Source organism: Asterias amurensis, chromosome 8 (genome assembly GCF_032118995.1).
Source record: "Asterias amurensis chromosome 8, ASM3211899v1".
NCBI lineage: Eukaryota > Metazoa > Echinodermata > Asteroidea > Forcipulatida > Asteriidae > Asterias > Asterias amurensis.
The window spans coordinates 10,952,155-10,972,089 of NC_092655.1; the positions used below are offsets into that span (position 1 = coordinate 10,952,155).

Consider the following 19,935-nt stretch of genomic DNA (forward strand, 5'->3'; position numbering starts at 1 on the left):
GGTAACGAGTAATGGGGAGCTGTTGATAGTATAAAAAATTGTGAGAAACGGCTCCCTTGAAGTAACGTAGTTTTCGAGGAAGAAGTCATTTGATTTCGAGACCTCAATTCGATTTTGAGGTTCCGAAATCATTATCAAGCATCTGAAAGCACACAACTTCGTGAGACAAGGGTGTTTTTTCATTTATTATTATCTCGCAACTTCGACGACCAATTGCACTCAAATTTTCACAGGTTTGTTATTTTATGCAGATACACCAAGTGAGAAGACTGGTCTTTGACAATTACCAATAGTGTCCACTGTCTTTGCCTTCTTGGTCTTCCCATGACGTACTTTGCAAAGGTGCTTACCGAGTGAATGTGTGTTCATGCATACAGCAAGGTTGACTTCATGCTACATAAATTGAGTAATATAATATAAACAGTGACTGTTATGAATGTATTGGTGCAATATCTTCATGAGTTGAAATATGAAATGTTCTGTTTAATGAGGCGAAGCCGAGCTAAATGGACCACTTAATCTTTCAATGAATTAAGATATTCGCATCATTGCATGAATGCAAAACATTCATAATTTGTTTTAAAAAATACCCAGGTATGTGTCATTTGGAGGAAAAACAAATCACCACAAACAGGTTTTGTAGTCAGTCGCGCGATGGTTATTGTTGCGATGATAATCATTGAACGCTGAAATTGATATCTAACAAGATATTTGCTAGCATTATTTTCTGCTTAACAGCTTTTTAAAACTGATTAACTGCGAATGCCTCTGAGAAAGACTCTGCTAGGGTTGAAACGTAGGTCCAATATCTATTTGTTTGCAATTATACATCAGGTCTTTTTGGAGAGTAAGCAAATTGCAACAGCCATTTCTGTTTTTGCACACAAATGCTCTCTCTGAATGGAATAACTGCATCTTGTGTAATATGTTAGATGTTAATGTAGGTGTGACAAACAAAACTTAAATGCAATATAGAAGATATAGAAGAGTTTGTGGTAACACCATGTAATAACAATCTCTAAATGAGTTGGGGTGGTTCTGAAAAGAACCGTTGGATTAACTTGACGTTTCGATCAGTATGCTCTGATCGTCTTCTGGAGAATATAGAAGGTTCTTGTTCCATATTTATTTTCATCCAATAATTTTCAGTTCAGTAATATACTTTCAGATTCTACTGACAAAGAGATGTATGCATCAATTCAAACCCATGATTTGGAATAAAATAAAACAGTCTGACGGGAAATCTGTTATGAACGAACCTTGACTTTTGTGTCCAAAATCTGTATGTACAACCCAGAAACATTTTCAAACTTAAGATTGTAAAAACATTTTAAGATTTATTTTCAGTCTATAAATAGCGCAACAGCTTCTCTCTATCCACCCTAAAGAATGGGGTCTTAGCATGTCTCTTCCCTCTTAGGTTGACCACATAAGGAAGAAGGGCGGGGCGTCTAAGAATACAGCCTAACCCTCCGGGGGTGTAGACTCGTAGTTTAACCTCCATTCCATCAGCCGCTGTTACTGCTGCCCAACCTTTAAAAAAAAAAAAAAAAAAAAAAAGTTCAAATTCCTGTAAATCAGCATTAAGCAGAGTTCATCTTTGATGTTACAATCGAAAAATCCAAGGTGGAGCACATTTAAACTTTTTCAAAAATGTTTACTGGAAATTGGTGATTTCAAGTCAGGATTCACTTCACTTGCAGGCACGGAATTACACGCAGGCCCCAAGGCCATGGCCTCCTGTTTCCCCGCGACTTTGCCTTGGTGCCCCTTCAAAAGATTCCCTTTGACTTTAAGATTATCTAATGGAAGTGCTCTTTGAAAACTGAAAATAGCCTTGCCCCCTCAAAGATGAAATTTAATAAATGGTTGATAAATGTTGTCTACTATCAACACAACAAATCAATTTATATTGTTGAAGAGGACATCTGAAGTTGGAACTTTGGCTACTTCAATTGTTTAGAAGAGAAGGAATATGTATTACATACCGACAGATGAGAAGAGTACATCAGCCGCACTGCAGTCCCATCCTACTCCATGGACCGTCATCTCCATTGGCTGCAATGGAGGTAGCGTCTTTAGTCTCTCTTTACCCCCTAGAGGTACCTGAACCAGCAACAAACTCATTGTCACGATCTCAAGAAAACGTTTAGACAGAGTATATGGGGGGATTTTGCAGAGCTTATAATTAATGACAACAATTGTGACAGCAGTCAGGGCATACACAAAGACTCCAAAGCTGATGTAAAGACGACTTCCTTAACTCTATTTTGATCAAAATGTAAACTTTCAAAAAGATCATCTAAAGGTCATGTGGTGTGTTGTTACCAATACCCATGGATATAAATCAGGCATGTGAGGGCAGTACACAAAACATGGTAATCTTTTGGTTTTAAAGCTTTGATAAAGAGTGTGGAGCGAATGCCATAACAGCATGATATCTTGGCTGACAAGAAAAACGCAGATGGGGAAATAAAACATGTGAATATCCCTGTAACTGGGAAAGTTTGACATGCCTGATAGAAAGGGCCAATTTAACCAGCCCTGCCAATAGACAGTGTAAAATTTGGTTTGATTTAATTGCCCAAGGATACCGTAGGGTTAAGATGGTTTGTTTCACCTGTACCATCTTTGTACTGAGTACTAGGAGACCCTATATACCAGGTTTTCACAATTAGTTTAAAACTGAAGTTATATCAGCATCAATAATAATAATATCAAAGTCTTATATAGCGCACGATCTACCAAACAAGGTACTCAAGACGCTGAGTATATATAAACTTTCAGAAAGATAGGTAATTGCAATGATGAATTCTGAGACCCAATTATTGAGCACCCTATGAGGGTTTACAAGCAGCCACAGCCAGGAACACCGGGGCGAACCCCTTCTCTTTTCGATAAGTGCACTGGGTTCTTTTACATGCGTTACACAACACATGGGACCAACGGCTTTACATCCCATCCAAAGGATGAAGCAATGGTTAAGTGTCTGACTTAAGGACACAAGTGTCATGGCTGGGGATTCGAACCCACACTCTGCTGATCAGAAACACCAGAGTTTGAATTCGGTGATCTTAACCGCTCGGCCACAACACTTCCATATCAATCAAAGCCTAATGTTAATACCTTTAAGCGACCATTCTCCAACCAGTGCTGGTACTGCTCATCAGCTTTATCTGTTGAGACAAGACTGACTGGCAAAGCTTTAGAAGTAAAGACTGTGAAGAAGGCTGCCTTGTGACCCTTCAACAGAGACAGAGAAAACATCAATCAAGAATTAACAGCAATGTCAAAACTACTTATAGTAACATTTATAGCCATGAAAATAACTAAAGTTATTATACAAGCCCAGATTGAATATGAAAGATGTTAACCCTTCTGCATTGTTCAATTCAAATGTGGAGCATAAACATGATTTATTTTCCTGTATTCCACAATCCCACATAATAGAACACATTGTTTTAACACCAAAAAGTGTTCTTTCCTCCTTACATTTTGCAAACTGTGAAAAGGGACTTATTGTTTTGAGTTTAAATAAGTTTGGTTGCATTTTCCTGATGGTTACAACAGAGTGGTTGCAAACAGCTCTCATAAATGAATGCCTTGAAAAAACATTTACATATTAAAGTAGTTACAAGTAAGTTTGTAGTAAATTTTGGGTTGCTGCACATCTGTGTGCTTTGTTGTATCGCCACAACAAATGACCCAACACACTAGATGCACAAACACTACGCATTTTGACTCCTGAAATGGCCGACCATGGGAAAACAGTTAGCCGTGCGTGATGCCATTTTACATGGCTGTTGACCAATCAGAATCGAGGATTCATAGGAGCTTGATGTTAAGGGATGTTGTGAATCAAGTATCTCATCCAGACAGAACGACTCTATTTCCACCAATAGAGGGCCAGGATATATTCAATCTTCTTACCTCTAGATAATCTAGACGACCCATTCCACCGATGAAGATTGTATTACCAGGCAAGATCACCACAGTCTTAGGAAGAAGAACCTTCTTTGGCACTACAGCCTTCAATTCTTCCGATGTTAACTTGGTCAAAATCTTATAAGAAAAAACAAAAATTAACATTTAAGAGTCCCATTAAATTCCTAAGAATGACAAAGACTAGTGTTGTGACGGATACACTAGATGCTACCCTGAACAAAGATATTGATAAATTAGGGAGACCGCCAACACAGGGTTAGAATTAACTGAGTTGCTAGCACCGTAACCTGGTGATCGTTTAGATACAGATGAATTAAGTTACATTGAGAAAGCCCACACTTTTTCTGTCAATGAGCATTATGCTCATCATCAAGGCCTTCATTTTTTATGCATTTTTTTTGTGGGGGGAGTTCGGAAGATGTGAAAATTGCGTATTGTAAACAGATTCCAGACAGATTGGATGAGTATTAAAGGAACACGTTGCCTTGGATCGGACGAGTTGGTCAAAACAAAAGCGTTTGTAACCGTTTTTTATAAAATGCATATGGTTGGAAAGATGTTATAAAAGTAGAATACAATGATCCACACAAGTTTGCCTCGAAATTGCGTGGTTTTCCTTCTACTGTGCGAACTAACATGGTCGGCCATTTATGGGAGTCAAAATTTTGACCCCCATAAATGGCCGACGTGTTAGTCGACGAGGTAAAAGGAAAACCACGCAATTTCGAGGCATGTTTGTGTGGATCATTGTATTCTACTTTTACAACATCTTTCTACCCATATGCATTTTATAAAAAACGGTTACAAACGCTTTTCAAAGACCAACTCGACCGATCCAAGGCAACGTGTTCCTTTAAGTAACTCTAACCTGTTGATCATTGATCAATCCTGGGGTGTCATAAAACCAGCGGCCAAGATCAAACTCTTCATCCCTGAATGAAAACGGAAGCTTTTCCTTGATAATCTTAGGAGCCAGTTGACTGGAAGAGGACGAAGATGACACATTGCCGACTGTGATTGAGAATGGATCACTATCATCTAACTCCATCTCATCTTTCTGTACGTTAATGTCATAAGATCTTCCAACAGAACCTACATGAACAAAGAAAACAACAAACTTGCTTCTTGAGACTACATGCTTAAACCTACATGTTATCTCACAATTCCTTTTAACAATCAAAATTGCTACATAAACCATTTCAGACATTTAAACTCTAATGACTATCGGAAGCTCATAGGAGAAGTATCGAGTGTACGACAAGGTTTTTTCAACAAAAATAATAAGCCCCCAAACAATCCCTAAAAACAATCCTGACCCTACCTCAAAGGTATTACCATGTAAAAATTGATAGGTAATGGCAGTGTTGCAACCAAGTCATTTTTCCTAAAGTCAAGTCGCAAGTCAAACAAATTGGCGATTGGAGTCTGACTCCAGTCCAAGTCAGTGACTCCAGTCAACAACACTGGGTAATAGCATGTGTGTTTACTCCATCCACTTTTCGGCTGAATCTGTATGAATCTCCATTCACTAATCTTGCACGGTGATGAGCCTCTACCATAAATCTATCTCTTCAGTAGCGTCAATTGACCTTTAATGGATCTTTCTCCATCAACCCTTCCTCACCTCTGACATAAGCCTCTTCATCCAGCTTCCCAACATCCCGTTTGCGCTGTTTCTTATTCAACTCTTCCTTAGCCTTTGCCTGTTTCCGTTCTGCCTGTAATCTCGTCTGTCGCAAAGCTTCTTTCTCGGCAGTTGGTCTGACAACTGGAAACCTGATATTTTGTGACATTTTGAAGAAAACAGTAAACAACAATGTATGGTTTGCCCATCACTTTATGCACTTCAGTTTCAATTTAGGTAAACTGATTTAGCAACTATCAACGAGATTATCACTAGAGTATAGAGGCACAATATTTATATTTGCCATTAATTAGAAAGGAAGCATTTATAATACAGTTGGTACTAGTTCCAAGTCCCATCCCGCATTTTCCAGACCATTTCTCAAGCTGTACAATATTTCACACACATCTTAAGGTGTACAATATTTCACACACATCTTTAGGTTTGAAAGTAAATAATAACTCACATCTTAGGGCTGTATCTATGAATTGCTGTCTGAGGTTCGATATGAAGAGGGTGGAAGGAGTTTATGCACCTGTAATAATGTTAATTTTCATATAGGCCCTTCTTTTTTGTATGATCTGTCAATCATCTCAGTTTGTGAAATAAATGTATAATATATAATATGAACTATACCTGAGTAGATTGAGCGTTGTGCCTGGCCATCGTGAGATAGTTGCTTTACTGATCAACCATGATGCTTTAGCTTTGCAGTAGTCAGACTTAAGGAGATGATTAAACAATGTAGACTTTCCAACATTCGTTGTTCCTGGTGAGTTAAATGTAACAAATGGTAAAAAAAAAATATTCTAGCAATGTTGATTTTAAAGTTTTGGTTCTAACTTATCAATGTATCTATCCATGGTATTGCCCCTGTTTTTCTTCAAAGCTTAGTTCAGGAGTACAAAACAACCAGAAATCTGCGATCTTCAAATAAATCTCTGCTGACTCTTCCTGTTATCAAAACCAAGTCGTACAATTCCCGCTCTTTCCAATATGCATCAGTTCAGTTATGGAACAGTCTTCCAGAGGTTGTCAAACAGGCTGAGACATTAGAACAATTCAAAACCCGGTTAAAATCATATCTGTTTACTTTGTACAATAATTGTTGATTTCCTTTTACAGCGCATAGGGACCTCACGGTGATATGCGCTATATAAGAATGGTTTTATTATATGTTCCTTTCCCGCATATCCCACAAAGAATCCATTTTAGTTTTTACATTTATCAAGTTTTTAAACAATGATAACTTGATAAACTTTTAACCACAACAAATTACAGTCAGTGCAATGAAACCTAGCAATGACAGGAAAAAAGGAAAAGTTCAAATTTCAATGATGGAGCAGATCTTTGGGATTGTACTTCTATGTAGTAATAGATCACTGCACAGTGTAGAAATTAACACAGACATTTCCAATGAGAAATGTATAAGTCATACCCAACAGTGGCCACCGAGGATAATCCCCCCCATTATCATGGGTACTCATAATAGTTGAACTGTTCTCTACAACAAGTAAACTTTCTGATTTTCAAATACAGAACAACTACAAAAAGAGAGAACTTATTAATTACCAGGTCAGTTCCTGGCAGGCAAGATATTGCACTGGTCATACCGAAGACTTAATAGTTTGTATACAAAATTCCACATCAGTTCAAGAGTTACAACAATAACACGGGTCTGTCAAGACTTTTAGAACCGCCCCTTTACTCATTGTCCAAGCTTCTAACAGTGCAATTGAATGAAACGCATGTTTTTGAGCTGTGTACCAACCATGCCTGCATGAAGTCCAACATTGGATGTCATAACGAGTTAAGACTAGTCTTATCCAACCCATCCATACTTTTGACTAGCCTTAAGATTTAAATGACTCCCACAGAGTCCTAGGACTAGTCCTAAGTTAGAACTAGGGCCTATATCTTTGTGGAATTGACCCCAGGCAACTCTGTGGCTTGTTTGTAAGCATGTGATGTCATACATGTACGTGACATGGTCTGTAAGTGCCCTTTTTACTCGAGAATGGTATAGTCTTTAAGTTTGAATACACCTACCTATGAGATAAACATCTCCCAGTGAGCCCCACTTCTTCTGTAACGCAGTGATGAGATCCTCAATGCCAAAGCCAGACTTGGCACTAATGAGAGCAACGTGTTTGACACTGTCACCATTACACACCCCAGCATCAACACATGCTTGTAGTAACTGTGTTCTCATGCGCTGGTAACAATCTTCAGAATCCTTAGGGAGCAGGTCAGCTTTATTGCCTAAAATAAAATTTGAAAAACAAAAGCAAACGATGAAAGTAACATTATTAATATTATTCTTGTGTGTTATGGATGGCAAAAATAATACAACAAACACAGAGAAGTTTTTATTACCAAAATTGTTCTAACATTATATATGCAATCGCTAGTGACCAAACGGTTGACCACTCAAGTGTGATGAACATCTTCCAACACACCTACACGAATGTTCAGCAGCGGTTATTTATAAACTATATCAACCTGAAGATTGTACGTTACATTTGTTATCAAATTGTATCTGGGCAGTTACAAGACAGTATAAGGATTTGGGAAGGTTTTCCCAAGTACAAAGTGGAGGATATATCATGCTGCACTATTTACGATAATTCAAACTTCCCACACAGATTCAAAAGAAAATCTTTCGTGAAGGTATCCCTCTAGTGATTGGTCTATGCCCAGAAGTCCAGTCCCTGACCCTCCTACATCAATGTCTCACCCACTATAACCATAGGTTTGCCTTCCCCAACAAGCTCCTTCAGGTTTGGAATCAGACTGCAAGGGAAGTCTAGCATGTCAACAAGAACCAATACAAGGGCTTCTTTCTTCCTAATGGAGCTAATAATATCTCGGTAGTCATCCTCTCTGATGCTAACATCCGGAGCCATCTCACGATGTGTCATTAGCCAGCATCTCTGACATACTGCCCTCTCTAGTCCATTTTTATCCAAGAGCTCCTTAAACTTCTCACTTGGCATAAAGCCTGGTTGCTTAGCATCATGCCCTTGGAATATAGCTCCACATCCTGAGCAGGGAACGTTGGTAGATGGTAAATTAGGATCTGGTGTTCCGAATATCTTGTTCTTCTCTTTTTTTCTTCTGACCACCCTTTTAGTTTTAGATTCCCAAGCAGTCTTCAAAGCTTTTATTATCTCGGGCTCAAGGTCTGCAAAGTTATGATCCCCAATACGGAACTCCTCTTTTGACTCCATGAACTTGCGCTCAGCTTCTAATTTTGCTTTCAGGGGTCTGTTGCTTAATATCATCTCAGGAGATGTGTCTTCAAAACTTGTCTCCATCTCAAATGAAACCTCCTTGTGGTCATCTTGGTCGTCCTCAATCCTCTTGAATGTGGTTGAGGTTTCATGAGGTTCAAACAGCGATCTGAGGTTGATATTTTCTGATTTATTTGAATTGCTTTCAAACAATGTTCCTAACTTTTTGTCAAAAAGCTTCATGGCTTCCTTTGTCTTTGCGCTATAAGCATGATTATCAATGTGATTTTCTGCTGAGTTTGTGTCTATGTAGACTGGTGTGGACTTCTTCGGACCATTTCTTGTTTCCTTTGAAAAATGAACTTGGTCTTGCACACTTCCAAAATATTGACGATCAAATTCATTTGTGTTATCTTTGCTTGTCTCATCACAAGAGGTGTGCTTGACTGGAAGACTGCTTTGATCTACCATCGATTGATTCTCATAATTTGCTACATTCTGAAAATATTGCTCATCAAAAGCATTCATTTCCTTGACATCATCAACAGAACGATGCGACTCCTTTTTGTGTAGTTTTGTTGGGGCATCTTTGCTGTTTCTGAGATACAACATTTGATGCAATTCATCTTCAGTAGGTAGAGAATCTTGGAGGGCCCCCTCTGGGCTGTGAATGTCAATTTCATCCTTTTCATTTTCTTGTGTAAATTGAGGACGAATCGTTGATCTTTCTCGCAATCTACCTTCCTTCGGTTTTCCTCTGGTCATAGGATTGCTTGCTAGTAATTGACCCACTTTTGACTTTCCAATTCTTAATGCTTTCTTGCCACTGTTTGATGAGGCATCACTAACAAAATTTGCAGCCTGATAATTATTCACTGAGTGTAATGGCACTGGCTTGATCCATGGAAGTAAACAAGTGCCCGAACTGAGATTTGTCAGTGACCGCTTGGATGATTTCATTTGCCCTTGTCTACTGTGCGTAGGCGGTGATGGGTTGTCCATAGTACACAGTGGTGCCCAGTTTAACCTCATCCGGGGAGCGTGGACGCAACTCTGATGTACCGGGTGCTTGCCACTCAATCCCGGGCAGTGACTCAGCGCACACTGCCGGCCGCTTTGGTTCACGTTCAGTAAACTTGCAGGAAGCCATCGCGAACGTAGTGGACAACGGATCATTTTACAATCTTCCACAGTGGTTATACAAGTTGTGTACTCGTTTGACGAAACAGTCTTCCAGCAAACAATGATTTTAAGTAATTCAACCGGGGAATCAACGTCCTGATTTACAGAATATGCGAGTGCATTTCGTAAACACTTCGCACGTGCAATGCCAGTCAGCTACCTCGTTCGATTTTTCCAAAGACTGTATTGTACAGTCGTCTTCCTATAAATACAAGAATCGTTTATTTTTAACGTTAAGTATTAACAGTTTATAAAATTCGCAGTACTTTATATTTTATAATGCCATCCAAGTTCAAATTCATCTCAATTTGCAGTCGCAAGTTTAACAAAACTTCGGATTCCGCGGTCCAGGATCCATTACCCATGAGCACTCAGTGTTCATGCGAAAAGATGGCCGCGCCCACGAAAGTTGTGTTGCTGGCTTGCGGGTCGTTTAACCCCATCACAAACATGCATCTCCGGATGTTTGGTAAGTGGAATTTAGCCTATTTTGTTTTAAATATTTTCTATTCAAATACTTGTATTTTTTCTGAAGGTGGTGTTAGTTAAAAACCGGTAAATTTACATTGGCCAAAATGACGCCGATACGGTATGATGATGCAGTCGGTGTTTGTAATTGTATGTACGCAATCCATGCTGTGCATGAATCATGTCGTACGTGTCGTATGTTCATGTTAAAATCTGAATACACATAATGCAGCAGTATGATGAAGATTATTCGTGTGTTCTTTACTTTCGTTTCGTCACACTGTTGACTGTTGAGTTGAGTAGTAGGCAGGGTTATTTTGTAGCACTCAAATTTTCTTATATTTATTATTATTTTATAATTATCTGTTAAAAAAAGTGGTGTTCTTCCTTGGCAGCCTCTGCCCTGTCAATAATGTCATCTGGTCATGTCTGTGTTTAGTTGCGATAACGTTAACCCTCCTCCCGACGGACGTCAGGCCAGAGGGTTACGAAGCTCCCGCAATGTGTGCAGGGCGAAATGGTTAAAAACGTACAATTTCGACAGCTAGTCAGCTAGTCAGCAGATTTGCGTACTCGCAACTAGTCTGTGTTGCACTGTTTGCGATAGTTGTGTGAAAAAGTGATGGTTAGAAATTTCTGGAATTGTACCAAAGCTATAATAATAAAGAAATAGGCCCTACCGTATGCAACTCTTGTTCAGCCAAAGCTCGAATACTGTAGTGCTATTTGGGATCCTCGTCAACAAGTGCACATCAACAACCTCAAAAAAAAATAAACGAAGTGCAACCAGGTTTGTTAAAAGCAATTATTGCAAGACCAGTAGTGTAACCGAAGTACTACAGGACCTCAAATGGGATACACTCCAAAGACGCTGCACAATAGCTAGACTTACTACACTTTACAAAGAAACTCACTCTTACACATAACAATACATTACATTGCTAATTTTGTTTTTAATATTTAATAGCTAAATTTTCCTGGATGGTTCAGGAAGTGATAAAGTTTCATTTTAACAAACTTAAAGACACTGGACACTAATGTATTTGGTAATTGTCAAAGACCAGTCTTCTCACTTGGTGTGTCTCAACATACATGTAAGCATTTAATAACAAACCTGTTGGTCGTCTAAGTTGCGAGATAAAATAAAAGAAAAAAACACCCTTGTCTCATGAAGTTGTGTGCTTTCAGATGCTTGATTTAGAGACCTAAAGTTCTAAATCTGAGGTCTCAAAATCAAATTCAAGGAAAATTACTTCTTTCTTGAAAACTACACCACTTCAAAGAGAGCCGTTTCTCACAATGTTTGATACTATCAACCTCTCCCCATTACTCGTTACCAAGTAAGGTTTTATGCTAATAAATATTTTGAGACCTTGATAACTGAGACTGCATAAATAAATAAAATATAAATATCTTAAAATAAATGCATGCTATGAAAAAGTTAGGACCACATAAAGATGACGCAATTTGTGCATGAGTTGTGGGTATCTGCGATGCATAGGGGGCCAGACCTACCAAGTCTCACGCATTAGGCGTGAGACTCGCGCATTAGGGGTCTGTCTCACTCTCTCACACACCACAACCATTTTCTCATGCATTGGGACCAGACCGGGGAAAATAATGCACAATCTTCAGATTGCATGCAATTTTTCAGAATTATCAACTTGAGCTGGCATACAAACAGAGCCCAAATTTGAAGATTGTGCATATATATGCTTTTTATTCTCTCAGAAGATTCAGCTGACAATAAATAATTTTGCAATACGACAGAGTGCAAAACGTGAATTACGCACAAGTTTCTCCCAATTCGTTTGGCAAATTAGTTGAATGTGCTCCACGAGTGTAGACTCAAAACAACAGGCAGAAGTCGTGAGGGGAGGATTTTGATTAGCCAGAATTTTTTATTTATTTTTTTTTTTTGGGGGGGGGGGAAAAAGTCTGACACAATCGTACCTCCACATTAACCAGCAACATCTCCTGTGTACCTCATGTGAGTTTGAAGTATGCTAAAGAGGTTTTTAATGCATTTGAAACACTTTTTTTCCCACAAACAAGTTTCTGCCCAAAAAATTTCTTTGTTTTTTTTCCCCGGCGAACCAAGATTTTTTTCTCGGATGGCGTAAAAAAAAAAAAAAAAAATCAAGGGGGGGGGGGGCGGGGGTTGAATAATATCATGCAGAGTGGGTCTAGCCACTTGGCAATCCCCACTCATGAAGCACAGTGTTTAAAAACAACCTCACAATGATCATGTATCCGGAGCTGAAACATCCTTGTTCTTATGTGAGTGTTAATCTTACCACTGTTTTATCGGAGAATACCTTTTTGGATCATAACAAGAGGGATTGATATTGCCTGCTGCCTAGAGGAATGAGGTTGAGCCCAAAGTTATGCCACAAAACTTCCTCAAAATAAAAAAGATTGCTCACGATTGCTCGCATATTCCGTTTACAAGTACAGTACTTCATTGCCACACACCCAGACATTGTTAATTTTGCTATTATGTTCTTTTCAGTGAAATTGTTATTATCTGGGTGTTGTTGGTGAGTCATATCAAGAAGGTTTTACCGAGAGGGAAATGTTTAAAGGAAGGAAGGAAAGAAAGAAATGAAGGTCGGTTTACATCCGTTTACAAAGCTACTGCTACTGTAATCAGGTATTAAAAAAACACATTGATCTCACAACAATTGGAAGTGGGTTTGTACAAGTTTGAATGCATTATATCTACATACACTGTATCATGCTGGGAGGGTTGATTGTTATCCAAATTCATTTTTACTCAGTTTCCCAAGACATAACTACATCTGCCTAAGTGTGTACATTACACAAGTATGGTGAATTTTAAGCTATTTTTAGCACGCTTGTTGGTTAGTAACCTACATGTACCTTGTACTAGTGACTGTCAAGTTGTTACAGTGTTAGTACTTTTTACAGTGAACTTGAGAAATGTTTATTAAAGAGTCAAAGTCTTTTGTTGTGGTTAGGCTACATTATTGCTTCTTCTCTGGAAAATAAAAATAGGTGTGGCATCGTTACCTTTGGAATATCATGATTTGATTGTACTTTGCAATATGCATACATGTACTATAACTAGCAGAACATATCACTGAATGTACCATTTTGTTTTATACTGTGTACATGTAAACAAGTAATTAAGGGAAACATTTGTTTATGAATTTCAAAGTCAGAATGTGAAATCCACTTGTTTACAGTTAAAGAGACTAAATATTGTACAGGATGCACAGTAGTGCAGGTTTCATGAAGTAATTACTGCACAAGTTGCGCTTGTCAAGTACTGTTCATGTACACAGTAGTGCATTAAGGGTCTTATCCATGGATGGTTAGTCCTAACCATGTTACTTGGCTCCAAGCTTGTTAAAATAGTGCTTTGACCCAAAATGCACTATGTACATTGTGCACGGAATATTTTATAAACTTAATTGAAAGTTAAAATGTACTGAGACATGAAGTCTGTTAAAGAGATACATGTTTTTATCTGGACAATAGGTTTGACAATATCAAGTACATGGTGTGTTTGCGGGAGAAATCATGTGGACTCATTTGGCGGTGTTCTGTTATGAATAAGATCTATTGAAAATCAATGATGAAGTAACAATTTATTATTTCAAAAACTACTTATGATTCTAGCTTCTTATTACTTAGGAAATTAAAGGGTTGTGACAAGCTCTTAAAGGGCTGTTTAAAACCGGCAGGTAAATCGCTATGAATTGGCTCCGCATAATAAAATTGGCGTACATGAGCTTGTGCGCCCAGCCCTTCTTCAACAACCCTTTAAACAACCCTACGTGCAGCTGCCCAAAGTGACAAGCTCAAAATAGGAATAGTGAAACCATGGGGGGTATGAATAGAAAATATCCATAATTGATCAGCATTGTTCAATTCTTTTCTGAATGTCAGGTTTGACCTGCCAATTTTTACAATTAAGATAGTTATGACTCTCTCATCTCGACATTATGTAATAACATTGAAATATGATACAGGTTGAAGCTTGTGTAGAAATGAAGATAATAGAGACTGGCACAGATCTGTTCAATGGTGTAACATGTAGTTTGCTCTGTGACATGAGTACATGTGTAATAATGGATGATTGATGTACATGTACATGTACCACAACAATGTTTTAAAGAAGATGTCAACTGGTTCACTGAGTGATAGTGTCCCACTGGGTAGAACTAAGCATGGACACGTAAGCCATAGGGTAATTTTTACACCTTTCCCGACAAACTGGTCGCCCACACAAATTTGTACACTATCCACAGGTGCCATATGGCATCTTATAAGCGCTGTGAAAGTGGGTACACATCTTATGTTGTTATCAATCATCTAGACTACTTCATGATTTTGACTTGCTGGATTATTCCTTCACGGCTCACTGACCTGAGATGGGAAGAAGATGATTAAAAAATAATAAGCCCTCCAAGAGATGCTCTTCATCAATTTTGTAGACAGAACAAGGATGTCATAAAAAGTTGTTTAAAAAATTGACACAAATATTTTTGTGTATGGGCTTTATTTGACCTTAGGGTCAAATAAACACCTTTTGACCTTTTGACCTTAAATAATTAATTATTATTATTAATATTAGGGACTATAGGGAGTATGAGCAAGAAGCTAAGCGACATTTTTTTTTTCGGACATTCACAACTGAACAGGAATAAAAAGTTTGGGAATAGTGTTCAAATAATCAAGAGAATATCTACTTAAAATAATTACAAAATTAACAATTACAAAAGAGGACTCCACAGTTAATACATTACCGTACATGTAGGTGAAAACAGTGACAATTCTAAGTGCTGTCAAACAGTTTATAAGGATAAAGGGAGCCTACATGTACAAATGAATGAACCAAATGAGTACAGTATAACTGTTGGTTCTTTTTGGTTAAAAACAATCAAGCATTCCAAATCTGTAAAGCTGTGTGTTTTTTATGTCACAGTCTTTTTTAATCTTTGAAAACTGTTGCAATTTGGGGAATTAGAACACACTTTTATAATAGTTTTTCAGCAACATATCTTAAGGTCATCCGTAATTGTGCCAAGTGTGTATCAGTTTAGAATTTGAATACATTAAACGTAATTTGATCATTTGGAACGGTTTTATTTGAAATGAAACTACATCATGTATTTGTAGTACTGTAATTCCATACTGTAGAACCTGCTAGATAGATGTCAAACTGATGGCATTTGTGGCATTTACTGAAAGATACTTGTGTTAGAACATTTATACATTAGATACTGCACTGTACTACATTGCACCTTGTGGAATACAGTGCAGTTCTACACTACACCCACTTTGGTTTAACTCCATTCATTCAATCTGAAACACGTATGTGTAAAGTTATTTTGCAATCAGGTCTTTTTATCGCTTGACTAGCTTGCCGACAGTTGTGTTTTGTATGGAACCATCTACATGTAACTGACAATTCAGACTGTAAACTGCTGTCCAACCGGAAGTGCTCTTTTGTTAACAGGGTCAGTTGAAGAGTGCTACTTTTTGTTACATTTAATGCATTTACCATCACCTATGTACATTGTACACTTGTACCATTAAAAAATAATAGGTATCCTTTTATTTTCAGAGGTTCATTTAATTATTTACACATTTAAACGTGCTACATGTATCTCATTGCCCCAAAGGAATACAAACACTGGTTGTATTATTTGTAAGGAATAAAAACACTAGTTGCATTATACAGGAATGAGAATTCTCTGAATTACATATACCATTTTATTATATTGTGGCTTTGTTTATGAATCCCAAAAAGTGACTTCTCCTGAAGCATGTACTAATTCTAACAAACAAAACCTACAGTTTAGAACTTTGCAGTGAAATGATGGCCAGTGAAGTGGAACAAATGTGAGCAAGTTGAATACATGTACGTGTACATGGGTGCATATTTTACTCTCATAAATAGTACAATAAAATAAGTCAAATTATTGCAAGTATGTACATTTCAGCGAATTCTTCAGTCTGATAAGAAACTTTAAAAATGTCTTTTCATATTACGCAACTTGTAGACCTTGAACAGCGTTGAAGAAGAGAAGTCTGTTTGAAATATCTCATTAACCTTAGAGCTACATCTGCTGCACATGGATGATTGATAGGAATTACTCATTCCAGCATGTCAACTTATATTAGTTAGCCTGCAAGTTCATCTACCAACTGTTCCATTCATTGGAGATATTGGATATGTTGTCATGATTTTGTATTTTATGAGAAACTGAATGTAAGAACGCAGGCTATGAGGCAGTCGGAGTAAGATGAGAATAAGGCTTTGAATTAGAGGAATCATCTTGGCGCCTCAATATACTCCAGTTCCATTCAGAGTGATTGATTGATGAGCGAGTCAAAGACAAAGGATTGGTGTACATATAAGAAAATACTACAAGCTTCTTCCTAAAAGCTCACTGATTTTTTTTTTTAAATATTTACATGTAATACCACTAGTACAGGCCTTAAACTTCTTTCTGGAATGTGTATGGCAAATCATCGCTGTTCAATTTTGTTTTTAAGACACAAATTCCTTCAAAGAAATTATAGACATAGGCCTACGTGTGTTGATGAGAGTTTCAGGAGGTTGTGCAACTAGAGATTAATTTATTTGTTAGACATTATTTGTAATCCATGTACCTCATACCTTTGCTTATTCTCTATTTTAAGTTTAAAGGCAGTGGACACTATTGATAATTGCTCAAAATAATTATTAGCATAAAACCTTACTTGGTATCGAGTATGGGGAGAGGTTGATGGTATAAAACATTGTGAGAAACGGCTCCCTCTGAAGTAACGTAGTTTTCGAGAAAGGAGTAATTTTCTCTGAATTTGATTTTGTGACCTCAGATTTAGAATTTGAGGTCTCGAAATCAAGCATCGGAAAGCACACGACTTCGTGTAACAAGGGTGTTTTTTTCTTGCATTATTATCACGCAACTTCGATGACCGATTGAAATCAAATTTTCACAGGTTTATTATTTCATGCATATGATGAGATACAGCCAGTGAGAAGACTGGTCTTTGAAAATTACCAATAGTGTCTACTGTCTTTAATCATTGGATCATTTTTACCGATGTTTGCTGTTTTTGACAGATCTTGACATTGTTGGCCAAAAACATTTGGTTTATTAATATTTTCCATAAAAAAAGTACATGCAGAATGATATAAAGTAGGTGCAAATCAAACCCCTGCAGGCTGTTAGGTGCTTCAGTTGATTGAAAAACAACATCTGTGAAGCAAAACAAAAGTTTAAATTGTTGTAATAGAAACCCCAACAGAAACCTGAAATGCCATTGCTTCATCTCCTGACTCAGTATTTGTGTAGAATGTTTGCTTTTTATCTAAAGAGCCGTGAACAAGCAATTTTCTCCAGTTAGTGCGTTCATGATGTAGATTGGTAGACTGTTTGCTGAGCAGATTGTGTTAAATCCGCTACCTGACTCCATGCAATCAACAATACTCTTCATCCCACACACTGTATGTGGGTAGTATTTACTGAGAAATGGAAGGGGCAACGTCACTCAAATGTCAACATGTCTTATTTTCTACAACAAAAAAACTTGACGTCTTGAAAAGACAAATTTAGTGTAGATTTGGCTGGAAGCCACAAACTCTGAAATGTTTTGACAAATGGCTTAATTGCTTTTTTGTTTTCACTTAGTTACATTTTTAAAATTATATTTGATGTAGGTGTTCCTACATTTGTACACAGTGTGTGCAAATTGTGGGAATTGTGTAAATGATAGTACTTGTAGTTCTAAATTGTACTTGGGCCTATAAATAATAACAACATTTCAATATTTTGTGGAAAATACCGTAACAACTTGTGAGAGAGAAGCCAGAAAATTTGACGGAGAGCCACTGCGCTTTTCTTGCTATGCAAAGTTCTATGTAACCTGTAGATAGGTTGTGTAATTTACAAGAACTAACTAATTAACCAAGAAATGTACAAGTGTGCTTCCCTGGGAGTTGGCTTTACGTTGTTTTGATTAGATGCAAATCCCTTATTGCATCAAAGGTAGATCCGGTTTTAAATTTGTTTTCCCTTGAGATGTTTGACTCAAGTGCTATTGCTGTCTCGGTCGGGAATCTCTATTTGTGCACCACTTCTTGGGAATTGTTTCAGCATTACCAATCTTTGTACACTACCAACCTCTGTTTTCAAATTTAAATTTCATCAACTTCAAATGGGCAACTCATCAAGTGATATTGGAGTAGGTTGCTGTACATTTGTCAACCCAATATCTTGAGTGTTTTTTAGAAATCAGTAACGGAACTTGGACAGACAGCAGTGTTGACTAAGTGCACTGCAGCCATTGCTTTTACTTGTAGTTTATGACATGTCTTGTCATAACAGTCATGCTACATGAAGAATGACCACCAGCACTCTAGAACTTCATTCAGACCATGGCGCCTGTTTGCGTCAGTACACTTACAAAATTGTCCCATGGACTTTTCTGATATCAGAAAATGGAAGTGCCCTTTTCAGGAAAAAGTCCTTGCCTTTGAAGTCCTAGTGGAACAGTGTGTGCCTAGAAATAGTTGAAGGAAAGTAGAGATTTATTCCAATATTGTTTTTGTCTCTGATAAAACCTCTCAGATAATGTTTGTGTCAGCAATGAATACTTTTAAAGAAGCCGCTTAAAACATGTAGCTAGTATCCTGAAAATATGTACAGCAATTTGAAAGCGTTGCTTTTTGTTTGTTTGCTGTTAATCATTATATGAGCAAAAGGAAGCAAATTATAATCTAATTACATCATTATTACGTTCTAAACAAGAATACCTTGGGCTTAATACAAATAATTTGTGTAGGGGTTATACTTTACTGAATGTAAAATCTCAAACAAAGCACACTATGAGAATCAGATCTCAAAACACATACAAAACAAAATCAAGTACATCTACTAGCTGCCTGGTGTGCGTACATCTAGCTGCCTGGCGTGCCAACACCATGCAGTGGCTTATTGTTGATTAAATTATCAAGAAGTTCTCGCAGAGTAATAAATAAACTTAATAAACTGAACTGAATCATGCATGTGATATACCCATAAGATATAGACGCCTGATGCTCATTTAATCCACCTAATAATCTCTATTCGTTTATGCTACCTCACGTTCCTTGGACTCCACTTCATGAATTAAACATTTTGACTGCAATCTTCAAATCAACTTCCATACTACCAGTCTGCATATCAAGTAATTTTGCCACTGCATCAAAATATCTCCCCTTGTTGCATAACAGAATGGTGATTTGAGTACAGCTCCAAATACAAAGCAAAATGTCAAATTTGTAAAACTCTACTTTCCTAATCATTCCAATCCACTACTTTATAGAGAATGAAACAGAACTCAAAATTAGTAGTTTTTGTAACAAATTTGTTGTTTACCACTTTTTGACTAAATCTATTTGTTTACACCCATGTTCACCCACAAATGTTTCACTATTATGCCTTAACGTGATTAGGATCA

General features: G+C 37.4%; 2 protein-coding genes across 2 annotated transcripts in view; one reads left to right on the plus strand and one right to left on the minus strand.

Moving 5' to 3' along the window:
* Positions 1 to 1,336: 1,336 nt before the first annotated feature.
* Positions 1,337 to 9,980, minus strand: LOC139940335 (nitric oxide-associated protein 1-like). The gene is made up of 9 exons (XM_071936541.1): positions 8,307 to 9,980; positions 7,619 to 7,831; positions 6,206 to 6,338; positions 5,570 to 5,721; positions 4,814 to 5,037; positions 3,931 to 4,062; positions 3,127 to 3,243; positions 1,989 to 2,106; positions 1,337 to 1,533 (listed from the first exon to the last, which is right to left on the minus strand). The coding sequence occupies exons 1-9, from the start codon at positions 9,976 to 9,978 to the stop codon at positions 1,349 to 1,351; spliced, it is 2,946 nt and encodes a 981-aa protein (XP_071792642.1). The 5' UTR covers positions 9,979 to 9,980; the 3' UTR covers positions 1,337 to 1,348.
* A 283-nt stretch (positions 9,981 to 10,263) lies between these two features.
* Positions 10,264 to 19,935, plus strand: part of LOC139940337 (nicotinamide/nicotinic acid mononucleotide adenylyltransferase 1-like) — a 44,855-nt gene continuing 35,183 nt past the window's right edge. The window contains exon 1 of the mRNA XM_071936543.1: positions 10,264 to 10,453. Within this exon, the coding sequence (XP_071792644.1) occupies positions 10,264 to 10,453 (190 nt within the window). The remainder of the gene's footprint in view (positions 10,454 to 19,935) is intronic.